General features: G+C 44.7%; 2 protein-coding genes across 7 annotated transcripts; both read right to left on the bottom strand.

Annotated features, from left to right (window-relative positions):
• Positions 1–405: 405 nt before the first annotated feature.
• On the bottom strand, positions 406–4,647 carry RPP21 (ribonuclease P/MRP subunit p21). 3 transcript variants are annotated; one of them, XM_015541286.2, is made up of 5 exons: positions 1,985–4,647; positions 1,812–1,912; positions 1,633–1,715; positions 689–821; positions 406–549 (listed from the first exon to the last, which is right to left on the bottom strand). In XM_015541286.2, exons 1-5 carry the CDS (start codon positions 2,039–2,041, stop codon positions 489–491), a joined length of 435 nt encoding a protein of 144 aa, XP_015396772.1. In that variant the 5' UTR covers positions 2,042–4,647; the 3' UTR covers positions 406–488. The 3 variants fall into 3 exon arrangements, with proteins under 3 accessions (XP_015396772.1, XP_007090675.1, XP_042841819.1); XM_007090613.3 differs by having other exon boundaries at positions 696–821; positions 1,985–3,114; XM_042985885.1 differs by having other exon boundaries at positions 696–821; positions 1,812–1,888; positions 1,985–3,114.
• LOC102969295 (E3 ubiquitin-protein ligase TRIM39) lies at positions 3,215–16,537 on the bottom strand. 4 transcript variants are annotated; one of them, XM_042985884.1, is made up of 8 exons: positions 16,461–16,537; positions 13,989–14,448; positions 12,713–12,808; positions 7,848–8,078; positions 6,642–6,664; positions 5,940–6,055; positions 5,039–5,223; positions 3,215–4,740 (listed from the first exon to the last, which is right to left on the bottom strand). In XM_042985884.1, the coding sequence occupies exons 2-8, from the start codon at positions 14,439–14,441 to the stop codon at positions 4,669–4,671; spliced, it is 1,176 nt and encodes a 391-aa protein (XP_042841818.1). In that variant the 5' UTR covers positions 14,442–14,448; positions 16,461–16,537; the 3' UTR covers positions 3,215–4,668. The 4 variants fall into 4 exon arrangements, with proteins under 4 accessions (XP_042841818.1, XP_042841815.1, XP_042841816.1 ...); XM_042985881.1 differs by having other exon boundaries at positions 3,215–5,223; XM_042985882.1 differs by lacking the exon at positions 16,461–16,537 and adding an exon at positions 16,004–16,450 and having other exon boundaries at positions 3,215–5,223.
• Between the last annotated feature and the right edge of the window lie 736 nt (positions 16,538–17,273).

Raw genomic sequence — 17,273 nt, 5'->3', positions numbered from 1 at the left:
GAGTGAGCCTGGAGGATCTGAAGCCATTCTGACCCCCTAAACTTTTTTTCCTTGTCTAAAAACGACATCAGTGGCATCAGCAGTCTGTTTAGCCCTTTAGTCAACAGTGAGGGCTACCTAAATAAAAAATATTCTATGAAGGCTCAAGCTCTTGCCAACAACCCTGGATCCTGAGTTCCAAATGTGGCATTACACTAAGGAAGCAGGGATGAAGGAGCACTGGGGTCAGTATCCTGGAAATGGAAGCTGCTCAGTGGGCAAGTGGTTTATAGAAATCAGGATCTCCCCAAATTGTAGGAATATGAACATGGTAAAGACAGAGAGGTTAGCCAGTGACAGAGAAATACAAACTGAAACAGAGGAAAATAGAATGAAGAGCTGAAATACTCACAGAATCACACAAAGTGAGACACCAATATACTTTATTTATTTCGAAGATAAGGTGAATCCATCACTGGTGGCTGGAGCTCTCATGCTGCACTTTCTCCTCACAGAGGTGGGCTAGAATGGGGTGGGCTGTGTTTGGCAGGGGTTGTGGAGATTTGGGATCTGTGTAGATGAGAATTTGGGTTTTATAAGACTGTGGCACCTCTCACAGCAATGTAGAATCCACCTGTGTAACCTCATCAGACCTATGCCCCCCATCACTCCTATCTTCCTGGAGTATCCTCAGTTTTCCCCTACAAACCTCTCACCTGCCTGGCTCCCCAGCTGGGCCTCAGGCCGGTCTCCCCAGAGCAGATGATCAGGATCATTGAGGAAACGTTGGCTGCGCTGGCATGTCAGGCAGGTCTGTACTGTCCAGCGCTGTCCCCTGCATCCTGGGGTTTAAGCAGGGGTGGGGTGGGGAAAGAGTGCCCAGATTTAGGAGAAGAAAAGCTCTCCTTCATCCAATTTTGCCTCCACTGTTTTTCGGTACAAATTCCAACCCTCCCCAACTTTGAATACAAATTTGAGATGTCTTACCCCTGCTTAAAGTCCATCAATTTTTTTGTATCCTTTAAGATAAAGTCCAAAGTCCTTAGAAGTCTCTTTAAGATCTGCCCTGTTTCCTTCTCCAGCCTCATGCTTTAACCTTGCCTACCTCAAACTCCAGGCTCCTAAACTCTGGTCTCCTTGACAGCACCACAAGCTCTCTTGTCTCAGAGTCCTCACACATGCCTAGAATTTCCATCTCTTCACTCCTTTTGCTTATCATGAACCTCATCACTACTGGTATAAGTAATGTTACCTCCCCAATTAAAGCATTTTTCTACACTATTTTAATTGTTTCTTAGTCTATTCTATCAGACTATAATTTCAATGAGAATAATGTATCTCATACAATACTTGATACACCTTAGAAAAATCAATATTTGTTGAATGAATGAATGAACAGTGATGTGAATCCTGTCCTCCACAATGCAAAATAACACCTATTATTATGTATGGGTGGGTTACCTCTTATAGCAACATCATTTCCCTATTGTCCAGATCTTAGTTTGTCCAAGAGGAGTTAACAATTTAACCCAAAGCTGGAAAATGTCGGCTGCTGCAAATCCCACGCTAGACGCCCATCTAAAGCGAGGAAGGGGATCCCCTCCGCAACCCACTACTGCTCCTCAGTCACCCCACGTTAGTAGGAGCACTCACGTCTCTGACGCTGGGTGCAGGTGAGACCAGGGATAAGAAGGGAAGAGCAGCCACGACAGAGGGTCCTCTTCACTGAGGGGTCCCTGTGGGCGGAGGGGGATGGTGATCCAAGCGCCTGCGCTCATTCTCCCCATTCTTCCCCACGTCCCGCCCGCCACCAGGCTCCCGGAGCGTCTCACCGCCGCAAGACCAGCCGCTTTGCGATGGTCCTCTCCGTGTGGCAGTAAAACCTCGCCAGCGCCTGGTTCTTGGGGTCCTGCGCAAGGACACAGTGGGCGGCCTAGGGGAGGGAAACCATCACTCGGTGGCCGGCCAAACCCAGTCGCCTCCCCAAACGCCCCGACGGACTTGCCTGGTACAGGAAGTTTAGCCTCTGGAAGGCCTCTCGGTCCTTTACTGGGCCAGCCATCGACGCTGCACTAGCGCCTCACAAACGAGCGTCCGCAGGTCCTGCCCCTCCGATAGCTCCGTCTCGGGCGCCTGCACAAGGCCTCCTGGGAAGTGTAGTTCCTGGGGCTCTCTCAGGGAGATCCTTACTCTGGCGCCACCCTGTGGCCTCACAGACCCAGCTGTTTGTAAACCCATACTCATCCATGCAATCCAAGCCCAGGGCACCTTTCTGAATTTTGGCTTTCTTCTAGTCTTCCTCAAGCCCATGATCAACTGTACTAGGTAGGAAAGGCTAGTGGAACAGGAGATTATCTTAAACTAGGAAATATTTTCAGGACAGAAGACTGGTCTCTTTATGTAGATAGGCTGGGGAGATGGTTATATGCAATTTATTCCTGCTAGAACTTCTTCCCTACTCTCCACAAGCCAAAGGTAGATAGATGCCTGGAAGATCTACAGACTGAAGAAACAGAAGTTATACATTCAAAAAAAGCACTGGTACTGGTGGGAGTGAAATTGGAAAGGATCATGAGGGTGGTGGAGGGAGGGAAGTACAGCTTATTCCCATTCCTTTCCACTTACCCAAAAAACACTTCCTGTTATGCAGTGCTAGACACATAGTAGGTGATCCTAGCTAACTCCTAGTCTTAGGTACTGGAGCACAGAAATTTTGACAGCATCTCCTGTCTCTGAAACTCTCCCCTACCCCAGACCCCTACCCAAGGCATATATTTAACATCCCTTACTCTGACCTCAGTCTCCTGTTTGTTCTGTTTGACATCCTGTGTTTACCTTTGTCTCATAGATAATGACCAGCATTTCCTGAAGTCAAGAGTAGAGGAATGTGGGGTGGAAGGGCATAACATGAATGAACCCTGAGACAGGGAGAGGGCAGAATTAAGTAAGGAGAGAATGAGGCCTCTCTCTCTTCTCAAACCCTATCAGGCCAGGCAGGGAACCAGCCCTTCAGCTCAGAAGAAATGGCCCAAACTTCCTCTGGGACTAATTTCCCAAAGTTCCCTAAACTCAAATGAGGAGTATGTTTAAAATGTAGAGGCCCAGGCCTACCCCAGACTTTGATCAATCACTGAGGATAGCCCCAAGAACATGCACTTTTAACATCAGTGATTCTTACATATCAACACAAGGCCATTGTCAAATTACCACACAACACAGAGATCACTTCAGTGGATCCTTTGTTCCATGTTATGTTTTACCAACCAAAGCATCTTGCCACAAAGAACCACAGTCAAGGCACAAAGGTAAGAGGAGAGTCTGGACAAAGTCCTGTTGAGGTGGTAGGAGGAAGTGAAACACTCAATAAACTGCAGTTTCTTGTCCCAATCTTCTGTGAATCCCTGATCACCCAAGTAGCAGATATTCCAAATCATTTTAGTTTGGTTTGGCATGCATCGCTTTAACCTTTTTTGACAACATATGTACCCTACAAGTTGTTTATTTTGGCCTAATGTTAAAATGATTTACATTCTCTGATAGGGGAAATGGCAAAAGGTGAAGGATGGCAACAAATAAGCAAGAGACTGGCTCTTGTGAACACTAGTTCCAGGCCATATGAACATAGGCTAAAGGAAGTTGCCTATGTGACACTTTACTCTACATACCCTGTCTTCTACCCTGTCCTCAGGGTGAGGAAGACTCCATTTTCCTTCTCCCTTTTTGGCTTGGACACCTTAGCCAAGTAACAAGGCTGACAACTTGGGAGCAGATACTTAGTAACATTCTTTAAGGCCAGGGCTTTGGATAGAAATACCTTTCTCTTTCCTCTAATACTTGACTGTCCTTTCCAGGTCCCCTTGGGAAAGCAGTGAAAGGGTAGACATGTCTTGAAGGGTCTCTGGCACCTCACCTCTGCAGGAGAAAGGTGACTGACCGATTCTTGGAGACAACCAACTCTAAGGAGACAGGCAATAAGCCAGCTTTGCTGAAGGCTGAGGCAGGGACTTGGGTTCTCCTCTCATTTCTTCTCACCCTCTCCTCCCCACATTCCTACCTCTGGCCAATCCTACTCATAATGGCAACTTACTCTGGGAATAGAAGACCAAAGAAACCCTGTTAGGAATCTGTTCCTTTAGCCCCTTTCCCAACTTCCTTTCTAATCTTCTTGATGCCCAATCTCTGCTCTCAAAAACAAAAAACAAACAAACAAAAAAACTCCTTAACTTCTAGACCCACAAGAGCAACTATCATTCATCTTTATTTTAGTCTAGAGGTACACAGACCCCTCTGATCTTTCTCAACAAATAAGAACCCCTTAAAAGAACGTACAGGGGTTTCTGTTTCCTCTTCTGGTTTTGAGCAAGTCAGACCCTCTCACAGACTTTTTGTTTCTGGAAAAGCCTCTCCTTCCTTCCTAACCTATCCATGTGCAATAGAAAACCTGATGGACTTCAGGGGAGATAACCCCTGGGAACTAATTCCCCACCCTGACGGTTAGGAGAGAGACAGCTGTGTGCTCATCCCAGACCAGTCCTACATACTCCTCCATATAAACCATTCTAGAAACCAAGGTGCTTCTCCTAAACAGTGCAGGACTGGAACCAGGCAGACACGAAGACGTTCCAGCAGGTCACAGGAAGGAAGGCCCATAGCTCTTGACCCTGACTCACCCCAATTATTCCCACATCCCTACCTGTCACTCCCAATCTGTTGGGGGCCTGATTGTAAGTGGTGCAGCATTCTTCCGACCAGCACGGATGCCTGGATAGAAGAGGGGCCAAAGTTTCTCAGTAAAAGTATCAGTAAAGGTGTAGATATGAGAGCGGTCTGTGACATTGTAAAAAGACAGTGTGCCGGCCTCATAGTCTAGGAATATGCCTACCCGTTTGGGTTTCACCTTGATGTGCAAAGGGGTAAAAGGCGTGGTGGTGGCTGCATATTTGTCCCCATTCCACAGCCGCACCCGCCAGTAGCCAGTCTCAGGGAGTGGAGTCAGCTCGCCCTTTCGGCTTACGGAGTCCCGGCACACGCCCACTGCCCAGTGGGTCTTATCACCCACCTCCACCTCCCAGTAGTGTCGGCCTGAGGTGAAGCCCTCAGTAGCCAGGACACAAGGATAGAAGGTGAATCGCCGTGGTGTGTCAGGGAGATCCCGGAGTCTTGTCTCCACAAACTTGACGCTCTTACGATCTTCGGACAGGACTAGGTTAGGGTGAGCAGTCTCTGGGTCCAGGGTCACATCCGCTGGCGGGAGAAGCCAGAGTGGGGAGCTAGATGAGGATGGGAATAGCTAAATGCCCCTGCCTCACTCTCCCAGCCTGCCTTTACAAACTTGTTTCCTTAAAGGTCCCCAGAACACCATGGTTTGATTAACTTTCTCAATCCATGCTGTCACCTAAGGGAGAGGAGGGAACAACGGCTTCCCTTCTTACCCTGGCCCTAAAGTAAACAGATAATAATCTCAATTCTGCAAGGGCTGATGGTTTAGGCTCCTGCCTTATCCCTTCTTCATCCCCCTGTGACATCATCTCACTGAGTGATGAAGCACAAGTCACAGTCCAAGGGCCAGAAAGGACAGAAAATGTTAAGAAAGATACACAGCAAGACAGCAGTATGGTCCAGGGATAGGGTGACCATGTATCTGGTTTCCTGGAACAGTCCTGGTTTGTGACTATTTTCTCTGAGTAAATATTAATGGCATTCCCTCTCGTTCTCAAAAAGGGACAAGTTTAGGCCTATTATTTAACTTCTATGGGTCCCTATTTAGAAAAGTGTGGGCCTAAGAGTAGATGACACCTAAGCTCTGTCACTCACAGTGAGATTGAAAGCCAGATAAAGGGGTGGGTGTGGCCATGGGCACAAAATGACAGATGGTACGACTGAAGCCCAGATAAAGTGGGACTTAAAGACTTTCTTCTCTGCTGATTTCCTCTGCTAGTTTATTTTTGGGAACAACTCACCAATTAGCTGTTTAAGGATTTTCCTTAGGGCAAAGTACTGTCGGGGGAAATTGCTGAAGTTCTTTTCCAGCTCTATGGACACTGAAGTCACCTCCATGGTCTTCACCTTCTCACATCTAGGAGGGATAGGGAGATAGGGGAAGAAAGGGCAGGGTCAGGGGAAGCTCCAGCTGAGTGAGTATGCAGATATTGTCATATTTAGGGAGAAACTAAAATTCTCCATCCTCCCATTTTCTCCCTCCTCCCTGAAGACAAGTACTCACTTACTGCTTTCTTTTGCCAATCTATGGAGAGCCATAGGGTCCCCTGGACAGAGTCTTATTTTAAGAATGAGTCTCAGAACTTTCTGGGGGTATTGCTATATTTCATGCAAATGGGTAGTCACCCTCCCCACTTTCCCAACCCCTTCCTTTGTCTGTCTTGTTTGGACACATTTCCACCAATGGACAAAGGTAGCATCTGGTTCTACATTACCTTGGTTTCTTCCTTACCAAGTTAGTCCTGATGCTCAACGGGGAAATGGTAATGTACTCTTACTCCCAATGATTTGCTCTCTAACAGACTTCATGGACACAATGAACCTTCTCCCACATCCTATCCAGACACTGTGTGACTTTCCCATCATTCTCCCCTACTCCTTACTGTACCCTTGGTTTCTAAGCCAAGACCTAACTCACTCAAAGAGATGCAAGAATCACTTACTTTTCCAGGGTACTTTTGACATCCTAGAGGGAAGGAGAAAAGAAAGCAATATTGGTCCTGGTAGTCAAGGGTCCTGAAGGCAAAAGGTTCCCCCTCCTCCCCAAAATTCTAGATCTATAAAATAGGAATAGGGCAATCTGAGGGTCAAAATGCAAAGGGAAGAGCTCCAGAGGGATCAGAGTACATCTTTCCCAATCTGATCTCTGTTTTCAACTTTTGGATAACATCAAGCTTGGTAATTTATATCATTTCCAAATGGTTTCTTGTGTGTTTGTCTTGCTCCTCAAGGACACTGGGAGCTCAATGCAAGGGACAGGGATTGTGTCTGCTCTATACTCTGTCCCCCAAGTACCAACCACACACCTGTCTCCTTGAGGATCAGTACAGACTGGTGGCATTGGAATGAATCACTTTCCTGTTGTTGTTGTTATCCCCATCTGGTACTGGTTAATAAACATTGATAATTGTGTGCCAATCCTGATTTTTGAATACTTGGGGTCCAGAAGACAAAGAAGACAAATCTTTGCCCCCCAAGGATTTCCCAGTTTAATGTGGAAGGCAGAACACACATACATGAAAGGACACAAGAATAAGTACCAAGTAATACATAACATGCAGATAAATGTACAATGAAGCCTCACTGATTCAAATGCTGGTAATCTGATCTCTAAAAAGAGATATGTTTCCTACAACCTTGCTAACACCATTCATCTGCTTAAAAGAACAAATTATTTCAAACATTTTAGAGTCATTATTTACATAGCAAAAGTTAATATATTATTTATACATAATTTCAAGTGTCCTTCAAACTAGGTTTCTATTTTTTTTGTTGTTGTTTTTTTTAGCACTAGGTAAATCAAGTTCCAGGACCTAAAAGTAATGGCAACTGCATTCACATAATTTTTAATGTATAGTTTTTTCACTGATTCAGACTAGATTTTCCTCCTTTCAAAGGAGTGAATTTTTTCTTTGGTACAAATTAAGCACATATTGTTCACAAGACATAAGAACACAGAAATGATTAGAAGGGGATGGGAGAAATCAGAAGAAGACTTTCTGTAGAAAAAGATCCTTTGAGTATGTCTGGAAGAAAGAACTGGATTAGAAAAGCAGAGCAGGAGGGTGAGCATCCCAGGTTGACAGAATGGCCTGTGCAAAGCTATACTGCACTTGACCTGAGAGGCTATACAGGGGCAAAGGTCGAACCTTAAGCATCTCGAAGCCCGACTGTAAGCACTTGCCCTCCACCTCAGCAGCCAAGTGGGCCAGGTCCCGGCGCTTGTCTCCAAGGTGAGCAGCATTTTCTCGGAGGCGCTGTAGAATGTCCTGTTCCTCCTCCTCCAGGCGTGAAAGCAACATCTGCTGTTCTTCATCCAGCCGCCTATGAAGCTCTTCAAATTCCTTTAAGATCTGTTGTCGGCGACACTCCACTAGTCTCTAAGAAAATAGGGAAAGCATTATACTTAACAGGGCCAGTGGGGCATAAGGGAGCCTTTCCCTACCCACCATGTGTATGAATTAATAGATTTCCAGTGTCATTGCAAATAGTCTAACAGGACACTCATGTTTCTCTCCATTGAAATCTCCTTCTCTAAGTAATGGCTCCATCCCCATTATCACCCCCTACTGGTGACTTGGGAGTGAAGACTACTGGGGAGATTAAAAAAAAATCAGTGTTTAAAAAAATTTTAATTTTAGGGGTGCCTGAGTGGCTCAGTCAGTTAAGCGTCCAACTCTTGACTTCAGCTCAGGTCATGATCTCATGGTTCATGAGTTCAAGCCCCACATAGGGCTCTGTGGCGGCAACACAGAGCCTGCTTGGGATTCTGTCCCCTGCTTTCTGTCCCTCCCCTGCTTGCTCTCTGTCTTTCTCTCAAATAAAAATAAACTTTAAAAAAATTATTTGAAAAAATATTTAATTTTCTTTATTAAATTAACTTCTAAAAAAGCTATACTTCTATGGTTTGGTGAAAAAAATGCAAGATATAAGAACTCAATAATATAGAGACATCTATTTTATTATGGATACAAGATATTTTTGCTAGTTCCAATGCTAAAGTTATAGCTAATGAAATTTATCAAGAAAAGGAAAATAATAAATACTGGGAAGTTGGAGACCAGATGATCATCATTTGTATATTGCTAGACATCTACCCACTAAAAACCAGAGACCAACTGGAAAAGTATCAGAATCAGTAAAATTTTAGTTATGAGTTGTTACCAAATATATACAGTTGACTGTTGAACAACATGAGTTTGAACTGTGAGAGTCCACTTATACACAGAATTTTTTGGTTCAATATGGTATAGTACCATAAAGGTATTTTCTTTTCCTTACGATTTTCTCAGTAAGTTTCTTTTCTCTAGCTCACTTTATTGTGAGAATATAGTATACAATACAAACATATAAAATAGGTATTAATCACTTTTTATGTCATCACTAATGCTTCTGGTCAACAGTAGGCTTTTAAGAATTAAGTTTTTGGGGAGTTGAAAGTTATATGCCGATTTTTGACTGGACTGGGGTTGGCACCCCTAACTTTGTTGTTCAAGGGTCAACTGTATATAGATTTCAGGGAATAACATGTTAATAGTTTCAAGTCACTTCAGACAACTGACAGTTCCCATCCCAGGAATAGGTTCCAGAAATTTGTTAGTGAATTATATATTGAAATTTGACGTTTTTCTCTCAGCTACCACACAGACTTAAACCTTTAACATTCCTGAAATTTGATAATATGGGACTAAGACACCAGCCATAATACTTTTTGAGGGTTATTAGCAAGCACATCCTTCCTTCTCTACCTCCACTGCAACAAGTGATCTGCTCAGACATATTCTCCAAGTGTCATATGGCTGATGGGGAGAAATAAACCCAACAGGGAAGCAAGAGAGAAGCAGAGACTGGGACTCTGGAAGTAAAATGCAGATAGAAACTGAAAGGTAGGGCTGAGGGTGAATAGAGAGGGGCTGCAAAGCCTTACAAGCCTGGTGTTTCTGGATTTCAAGCTAATTCTCAGCAGAGGCTGGCTAGCTCCAGTTCTAGAGTTGCTGTTTCCCATTCTACTGCTGCCTTCTCAGGTACACACTGGAACAAAATATATTCTTAACACATTTACTCTGTGAAAATTAATAAAAGGAAACCTGGCTAAAATGGTCAGGTTGCCAGCAGGGGGAGCACTCACGCCCCACCACTGGTCAATTTTTATCCCAACAGGTAGAGATGTACCTTATAGGTCCATACTACCTTACTACACCAGCAGGAGGAAGAAAGGTTTTCTTTTTGCAGTCAACAAGCCCAGCCAATGATAGACTGTCACAACCTAGCCAATAAAAAGTCACTATACTCTGAACTCCGAGTTTACTCCAAGGATTTTCTTCCCAATTCCCCCCTTTCCTATATAAAAGAGTGGTCCTCTCCTTTGTTCTCTGGACTTGCCTATGGTTTTGCCTTAACTTGCTTATCCTGAATTGCAGTTCTCTGCTATTCCTGAATAAACTCAATTATGCTGATAAAATAACTGGATTTTATTTCTAAGGTTACCAACCCTTGAAATACAACCTTTTTTCCTGTGTGTGTGTGTGTGTCTGTGTGTGTGTGTGTGTGTCTACATGTGTGTCTATGTTGAGAGGTGATGTATGGGTAGAATTTAGGATTAATAACTATGTTTAATAGGAAGCCAAAGGGATCTCTCTTATATAATCCCATCATTCTTCTCTTTTTTTTCCCCACTCTATAGTTGTATGGCAGTGGTTCTTAATGAAGGTGTTACTTCCCACTAGGGATATTTTAGAAACAAGGGGCATCTTTTTGTTTGCCATAATAGGGGGTACTCTGGTGGGCAGCTAGCACTCCAATGTGTGAGATGACCCTGCAACATGCACAGTCCTGCACCATTTTCTATGTTCTGCTGGATATTCAAAAACATAGGCTTAGACTTAAATGCCATTTTATACATAAACAGAGTAATTCTTACCCAATTTTAATATACCTGATTTTTTCAGAAACAGCTGAATAAAACTAAGACTGTATTTTGTTTTTCTTAGAACTTTATTAAAAGTTACTTATCATTTTGAAAAATTATGTCACTAAGAGCTAAGCTGCTTGTGGTGCTTGTCAACATGACTACGCAATTACCTGAGTCTGAATTTGTATTTGTTACATTGTTGATGGTGTCACAGAGAGATGCAAGGATAAAACTACATTGTTGTGTCTTTCAGGATAGTAATGCCCAAATATTTACATACCAGATTTTACTATAAATCACTTTCCTCTATGCTGTGTGTGTGCGTGTGTGTGTGCGTGTGTGTTTGGGCATAATAATCTCTTTTAAAATTATGCAGATAAGTTATTTTATCTATAATTTCCACTTCAGCATGGTTAATTACAAATTATTTATTTTTAAAAGGGGCATTGGGTCTGATTCTGGAAATAGGGATGAGGGAGAGGTTTCGGAGATTTCAAATGGTTACAAAAGGAATGTTGGTGGTAGTTTCAGAGACCACTGAATTTTTAAAAATACCACAGTTCTGTTCAAGCATTTAAAAGGTTTTTAAAAATTTTTATTCCCCTCTTTATCCTTTACCTTTAAGAAGGTGATCAACAGGAACAGGAAAGTTAATGACTGGGAATAAGCTTCGTTTTCACATATTTTAAGTTTCTCAGGAGCCCTCCAAAAGAACAAAGAACTCTTTTTTAAAGTTCACCTTTGCAATCAAAATTAATTAAAATTTTAAAAGTTCAAAATCTTGTTTTATTCAAATATATAAAGGACTAAGGTAATACTTAGTAACACTTAATAATACTTGCTTTCTGTCAAAATGTTGTCATTGTTAAAAAATTAGTGTTCCTACTATTTTCAAAGTTGTGTTTAATCTCTGGTGATCCCTAAATCTCAACTCCAAAAGCGAATTATTTCTTCTGGAAGCTTTTAATGAGGTCAAATTTCTATGTTGTCTTCTTATGAATTTGCAACTGTGCTTTTTGTGCCATGTCATTATCTGTTTTCTCTACTTGACTGTAAGCTTAAGCAGGACAGGGACTGTGTGTTTGCTCATCATTGTTCCCCAGTGTCAAACACAGAATTTGGCCTATACTGGAAACTTAATACATATTTATAGATTCATGCAGAGCTAATATCCCTGATTTTGTCCCATACTGGCTATGTGATCTTGGACTAGAACTTATCCAAGTTGTTTCCTCCTGTGATAACTAGGGGTAATAATACTCACTTTACAAGAGATCTAAGTTCACCCTTGCTAAAGATGACCTTCAGGACTTCCTTCCCTTTGTCTGACAGCTCATCTAGGTCCCACTAAAACTTAACACAACCCTGTACATTTGGAATGTCATGGACACCCAATGAATTAACACACAGGACTCAATAAACAGTTATTACTGCTACTATTAGGAATTGTTCACTGTCCAATAAAATAAGACAGTTACCAAAATATCATGCTACAACTATGGTAATACATGAAAGAAGTAAAATTATATGAAAATTAAGAAAATCAATTTCTGAAGGGTCAGGAAAGGCTACATAGGAAGTGGCTTTTATCCTGCCTGAAGGACAGATAGGATCCTACAGATGTAGGGTAGACAGGGGAACAGTTTAGGAATGAACCAACATCATCTAGCATACCTGAGCTTACTTAAGAGAATGTAGTCCTAAAAGTCACTGGGCATTTTTGTGAGCTCTTGGTCAGCTGCTTCTTTCTTCCACCCCAGTGAGCCTTCCAAATTCTCTCCTCAATCCCTCTAAGAAACTCCTATCCCTGCTCTCTCCCTGCCTCTCTTCCTGTTTTACAAGAAAAAAGACCAATGGGCATGAACTCCCTCAACTTGTCAGATGTAAGATATTCTGTCCATCCTTCCTTCACCTCTTACATCCTTCTCTACAATACTTAATTCATGACAAATAATTTAATGCAATGTTTAATGACAAAGAAGCCTAACAAAATACCATTGTTTTTAAGAGAACAGCAGTTTTCCAATGAATCAGAACTGGCGGATTAAATAATGTATGGTTAATTGCCTGCAAAGCAGCCCAAATGGAATCACCTGCCTTTACCTTGAGCTCTCCAGGCTTCTTCTCCTCAGAGGACTTGCAGCGGGTGATCTCCTGCAATTTCTGCTCCAGGGGCTCCAGGCACTTCTGCAGTTTTTCCTGAGGGTGGGAAGTGGGAGAGGTGGGATTTTGGGGTGGCTGGCATATCCTACATTCAGAGGTTAACCCATTAGTTTGAAACCATTTGTTTGCTTCCTGTCTATCTCACCACCTCTTGATCCCACTTCTTTCTTTGTTTGTCATTTGGGGTGTCAACTTTTGGTCCCTCCTCCTGCAACCAGTCTGTCCCCATCATCTTCCTTGCTCACCAAGAACTTTCCTCTCACTGAATCTCACAGTTGTCCAGCTGTCACCAACTCCGTGTCCTTCCCCAATCCTGTCATTTTGTTACTCAAGTGACTGCCCATTATGGTCAAAGTGACTTTCTGTATTCTGATAGCCTTCTTTAAACTTGTCCTCTCATCCAACTCTAACCACCTGCAAATAAATCCGTATTACTTACACTGTAGACTACTTTAAATCTTGCTTCCAAGATTTTATTTAACATAATTAAGCAAAATACTTGATACAGTGCTAACATATTAAAATCTTTAGTTCCTACTACTTGAACATTTACCCTGTGTCCCAGCAGTACTTAAATCAGATGCCACATTATCCATTATCTGGGAAGATGCAAACATCTTAGTCTGGTGGGGATCAGTGTAAACTGATGTTATCTATTCCCAATACCAATGGGAAAATAAGGAACATTTTGAGCAGGGGGATAGAATGAACCAGACTAGGGGCACCTGGGTGGCTCAGTTGGTTGAGTGTCCAACTTCGGCTCAGGTCATGCTCTCACGGTCTGTGGGTTTGAGTCCCACATCGGGCTCTGTGCTGACAGCTCAGAGCCTAGAGCCTGTTTCCGATCCTGTGTCTCCCTCTCTCTCTGCCTCTCCCCAACTCTCACTTTGTCTCACTCTGTCTCTCCAAAATAAATAAATGTAAAAAAAAAAAAAATGAAACCAGACTACTTTTCAGTTTTTCCTAAGTTTCATAATCTCCAAGTGGTTTCATTCATTTATATAATACATTACAACACCACACATATCCCCATGCTTGGGGATAACTGATAAGATGTACTCTGTGCCCTCTGTGTTTGTAGCTCTGAGGGGACTAGAGAGTAAAGACCAGTTATGGTCTTGCTGTTAGGAGCTTAGGATCCTTTACCCAGGGAGTCTCCCATCTTCTGCGCTCCTCCCTCATGCCCCATGTTGGCATCATGTGTGTGGTTCCCCACCTTGTACTCCTGTGTGGCATCATCCAGTGGCACGACGGTGTGGGCCCGGTGGGTGTGGGAAATTGCACATATCAAGCATACAGCCTCCTGGTCCTCATAGCAGAAAAGGCTGAGGGCCTCATGGTGCTGGGGGCAGAGGCTCTCATCTCGGATCTTCCGCTTGACAGCCTGGAGCTGCTTGGCAATTTCCACCATGCTGCCTAGCTGTCGATTAGGCCGGAGGCTGCGGTAGCGAGATGTTTTTCGACAGACAGGACAAGGGAAGTCCCTCTCTAGGTCCTCCCACCAGCGGGTGATGCAAGCTTTGCAGAAGTTGTGCCCACACTCAATGATGACAGGCTCCTTCAGATACTCCAGGCAGACAGAGCAACTCGCCTCCACCTGTAAGTTCTCCAGAGCTGCAGCTGTGGAGGCTGCAGAGGCTCCAGCCTCTAACAGACTTGTTTCTGCCATTATTTAACTTAGGGATGAAAAGGGGGCAGAGAAAGAAAAATATTAGTTGGAGGTTTAATTTTTTTGTGTCCCTGGACTGGCATTTACTCCCATGATAAATCCTAACTCCAGTTAGCCCCATCTTGGTATTTTACATTTTCTCTTCCACTAGATACAACCTCTCTTTTGTTTCTCTATTTCCAAACCTTGTGACTCCCAACCATCAATCTAATTTTTTTTCCTGTTCAGCAAACTGACACCCAACCACCAATCTCTTTTGTCTTTTACCTCTGCTTTTTCTTATTAGAGGCTTCTTTCAACTCTAGCCCAGCACACTTCTTCTGATCCAGGCTCAGTACACATGTATCTTAAAAGGAGACCATTGTATCCCTACTAGATATAGTTTTCTAATAGTGAGAAAGGATCTTGGGAAAGTGAAACATGCCATAAAAGTCCAAGTATTAAGATTTCTTAAGTATATTTTAAAGTTTAATGTTACAGAAGAGTTTTATTACAATAGCCCCCTGGAGCATAGGCTTCTCTGCCATTGTCCTCTCTTTCAAGGGTAATAAAAGGAATATTAGGCAAGGGTAACAACCTCTTCTTTTCAGGAAAACTTGAAATTATTCTTCCCTTTATTAGAGTAGTCTAGGGGAAGTGTGTCTTCTTCTTGGAATGACATTATTCACCCAACATCTCATTTCTTTGAGTGCACTTAGACATTTAGAACTGCTGAAAAGTGATTAATACGTGGCAACTACACTAAAGAGTATATACTTCTTGAAAGTATATACTTCTTGAAAAGAAGGCTGACAAGTCTATTCTAAATATTCAGCAGTGACTGGAGTTTTGAAATAGCTACTGATAACTAATACCTTGGATGTACTGTGCCTCCAACTAGTAGGTTCTGGAGTGGCTGGGAATTAGAGAAAGAGGCAATTAAAGTCTCCCTCAAGTTAAGGCTCAAAATGTTGGAAATACATCAAAGAGATTTATAAAGCTGGTCCCCCACTCCTTCCTTGAAAATCACCACTTTTATCGATGAAACCATGGATTTCTCTATCCACCCTCCCTTCCCACAGAAGAAAGGAAATTTAGTAGGTCTAAGTGCTAAGAAAGAAGTGGCCATGTGGTGAGTAGGGTTAACAATGATTACTGTATATATTGTTGTTGGCACACATGAAAAGTGTTTAATTTGGAGTTGGAGCTGATAACTTATTTGGACCTGAATTCTTTCCTCAACTAGGAGAGAAGTTGAGTTAGATGATTTTTCTTTACCGAAGAGAATCCAACTAGTGAACCTGTCCCTTTTTTCTAGAAATTAGGTGGTCTCCTCACCTGGGGTAAGTTGAACTGTATGCAGAGTTAGGGACCAGGATGGATCTAGACTGGCAAAGAAGTGGTGTGAAAGAGAAATGGGGAAAAGGTTAGGGATGCATAGAGAGGACTTGGAGTTACAGCCATAGTGAGGCCTCGGGTGCCTCCAGGTTGGTAATTTCTTTCCCTCTATTCCTTGTGTCTCAGTAGAAGGGCAAACTTGAGGAACGTCCTCATTTTGTTTCTACCACTGTCCGGGGTCCCACCTTGCGACCCTCTCCTGAGCGTCGTCCACAACTCATGCCCACCCTCGTCTCCATCTTCTCTCGCCAGATCTGGCGTAGGGGGATTGGAGAAGGGGAGAGGAAACGTCGTGGTTGACAGGGAGGGAGGAATGCGTGTCCAGGTGAGGAGAAGGTGTGACGTGAAGGTGGGATGCCCGCCGCTATGACGCAGCCGAGGCCCGCGGTGACGGCGTCAGAGTTTCACCCGGGGAGGCGAGCGGCAGCGGGACGGGGGAACGGCGGGGTAGCCAAGCAACGCCGGACGCGCTGACGTCGCCGGGGCGGCAAAACGTCCGCCCGGGCCCGAGGCGGGCGGAGGCAGCTGTGGTTACGTGCGGGGGGCCGGTGACGCAGTCGCGGGGCGCTGGGACGCGGCGTGCCGAGCCGGCCGGCGGGGGCAGGCCCCAGGGCCCGGGCGCGGCAGCGGGACAGCACCTACCTTCCCGGCTTCAGGTCCGGGAGTGCGGGGCGCGGAGCCGCCGGAGCGCTGCCTCCCTCCTTCCTCCTCCCCCCGCCCCCGCCCCGCAGCGCGACACACAATACTCGCCGGAAGCGGAAGCCGCGCCGAGAGGCTCGTGTCAGTGGAAGCCTTGGTGTCGGCTGGCGGCCGCCGCAAGGCCTAGCAGTGCCTGCGGAGAAGGAGAAGGAGGGGGTCAGAGGTGAGAAACAGCGGGAGGAATCAAGAGCGAGAAGGGACCCGGAGGGGCAGGTGGCCGAAATGCGGTCGTTCAGGTGACCCGAGGAATCCTCAGGAGAAAGAGGGCCGCGCATGCGCCTGGTTGAGCGCTGAAGCCCCATTGCCCGCAGGGCGCCGATGGGTGCCAGAGACCGCTGCAGTCCCACTCGGGCTGCGGGCCCCGGCTCTGGCCACGCTTGCTGGTCCCGGGTGGGACTGGAAGCCGCTGGGGGCAGGGCAAGGGCGGTTGCGGACTTTGAGCTACACTTATCCTCTCTTCAGGCCAGTCCAGGGAGAAGGTGGCTAGCTGAGGCGGCGGCCAGTTACGTGGCGGACCTGCAAGTTTCAGCTGTCACGTCACTTCCGACTGGTTGAGTTTTAGCCTTTTAACATTACAGGATTAGGTAAATTGTCCCTGCCGTGGGCTACAAATGCTCCTCGCATTCCTAGGCGGGCTTTAAAGACATTGTTTACCTCCCCCAGTGGAGTGGGAGCCCCGGGAGAGCTGCCATTCTGCTGCTCACCTTTCTATCCTAAGCTCTTCGCTCGCTGCCCGGCCTCTAGCAAGCGTGTGGT

The sequence above is a fragment of the Panthera tigris genome, chromosome B2 (genome assembly GCF_018350195.1).
Source record: "Panthera tigris isolate Pti1 chromosome B2, P.tigris_Pti1_mat1.1, whole genome shotgun sequence".
Classification (NCBI taxonomy): Eukaryota; Metazoa; Chordata; class Mammalia; order Carnivora; family Felidae; genus Panthera; species Panthera tigris.
This window is presented reverse-complemented; position numbering and strand designations above follow the sequence as displayed.

What these genes read in the sequence shown, in the direction of transcription:
- RPP21 (XM_007090613.3), bottom strand. Translation starts at nt 2,041, where the DNA reads ATGGCTGGCCCAGTAAAGGACCGAGAGGCCTTCCAGAGGCTAAACTTC. An exon ending in GGCTAAACTTCCTGTACCAG is followed by an intron (nt 1,913 to 1,984) that starts GCAAGTCCGTCG and finishes TCCCTCCCCTAG; the next exon opens with GCCGCCCACTGTGTCCTTGC. An exon ending in AAGCGGCTGGTCTTGCGGCG is followed by an intron (nt 1,716 to 1,811) that starts GTGAGACGCTCC and finishes CTCCGCCCACAG; the next exon opens with GGACCCCTCAGTGAAGAGGA.
- LOC102969295 (XM_042985881.1), bottom strand. Translation starts at nt 14,441, where the DNA reads ATGGCAGAAACAAGTCTGTTAGAGGCTGGAGCCTCTGCAGCCTCCACA. An exon ending in ATGCCACACAGGAGTACAAG is followed by an intron (nt 12,809 to 13,988) that starts GTGGGGAACCAC and finishes TCCCACCCTCAG; the next exon opens with GAAAAACTGCAGAAGTGCCT. An exon ending in GTCAAAAGTACCCTGGAAAA is followed by an intron (nt 6,056 to 6,641) that starts GTAAGTGATTCT and finishes TATCCCTCCTAG; the next exon opens with ATGTGAGAAGGTGAAGACCA.